General features: G+C 34.2%; 1 protein-coding gene across 1 annotated transcript in view; it reads right to left on the reverse strand.

Moving 5' to 3' along the window:
- Window positions 1-932, reverse strand: part of LOC107578236 (cryptochrome-2-like) — a gene marked incomplete at its 5' end in the record, with an annotated part of 4,829 nt that overhangs the window by 1,731 nt on the left and 2,166 nt on the right. Inside the window, 2 exons of the mRNA XM_016264209.1 lie at window positions 108-121; window positions 259-532. Coding sequence (XP_016119695.1) covers window positions 108-121; window positions 259-532 — 288 coding nt within the window. The remainder of the gene's footprint in view (window positions 1-107; window positions 122-258; window positions 533-932) is intronic.

Consider the following 932-nt stretch of genomic DNA (forward strand, 5'->3'; position numbering starts at 1 on the left):
TGCATCAAAATAACATGATTCAATCAAATATTAAAAAAAGAAAAAGAAATAAAAATTAAAAATAACTATTCTGACATATATATATATAACCATTCATTCATTATTACGCTCTAGAAATACACTGGAGTTAAAAAAAACAACAACTACATTTTATTTAAAAATACATAACTGTATTTCTTGTTAATAATTAAGTAGACAACAGTCATTATTAAAACCTATTCTAAATTATTTAACTTTATGAAGTTCACCATGTCTCACCTTTCTGTCCAAGTGTTTATTTAATCTTTCCAGGGCTTCAGTCTCACCACCCTTCCATACATGTGAGCTGTCACCCTGAGTCTTAAAACCCAGCTCCTCGAGAGAGGGTACGCCATAACGTTCATCATGATTGTCCAAGATCTGCGTCCGACACCTGGCCATCTGCTCTTGAGTGATGGTCGGCAATGGTTTCCTGGGAAGTTCGAGTCGATTTACAATGGCTTGAAATCTCTTGAAAGTGAGAGGGGGGCTGTGGTTGTTCATTTCTATGATCCTGAGGGAAAAGCAAAAAACATGTCTCAGATTTCACTGCCTAAAAGCAGCTATTTTCTCTCCAAGGCTGAATTTTAACAGACCTTAGAAGGGGAAATGTCTTTGTTTTGAACCATTTTGGTTTTGTCTTGTTTTAGAGTAGATAAATCATTTTCAAAGGCATCACCGAGTTAATTTTCGGTAAGAATTTGATCCAGCTGATCACACAAGCTGTCACGGGCCCAGTAGGTTTTACATTTGTGGATAAAACATCCGTTGCAAATTACACTACTGTTATATTACTGTAAATTTGGGGAAAGTAAGTTTTTTTTTTTTGTGGAAAAGAATACTTTTGAGCAAGGACATTATTATAAACATATTATAAACGCTGTTCTTTTAAACATTATCATTATAAAAGTCCT

Source organism: Sinocyclocheilus grahami, unplaced genomic scaffold (assembly GCF_001515645.1).
Source record: "Sinocyclocheilus grahami isolate Dianchi unplaced genomic scaffold, SAMN03320097.WGS_v1.1 scaffold9388.1, whole genome shotgun sequence".
Taxonomy (NCBI): domain Eukaryota; kingdom Metazoa; phylum Chordata; class Actinopteri; order Cypriniformes; family Cyprinidae; genus Sinocyclocheilus; species Sinocyclocheilus grahami.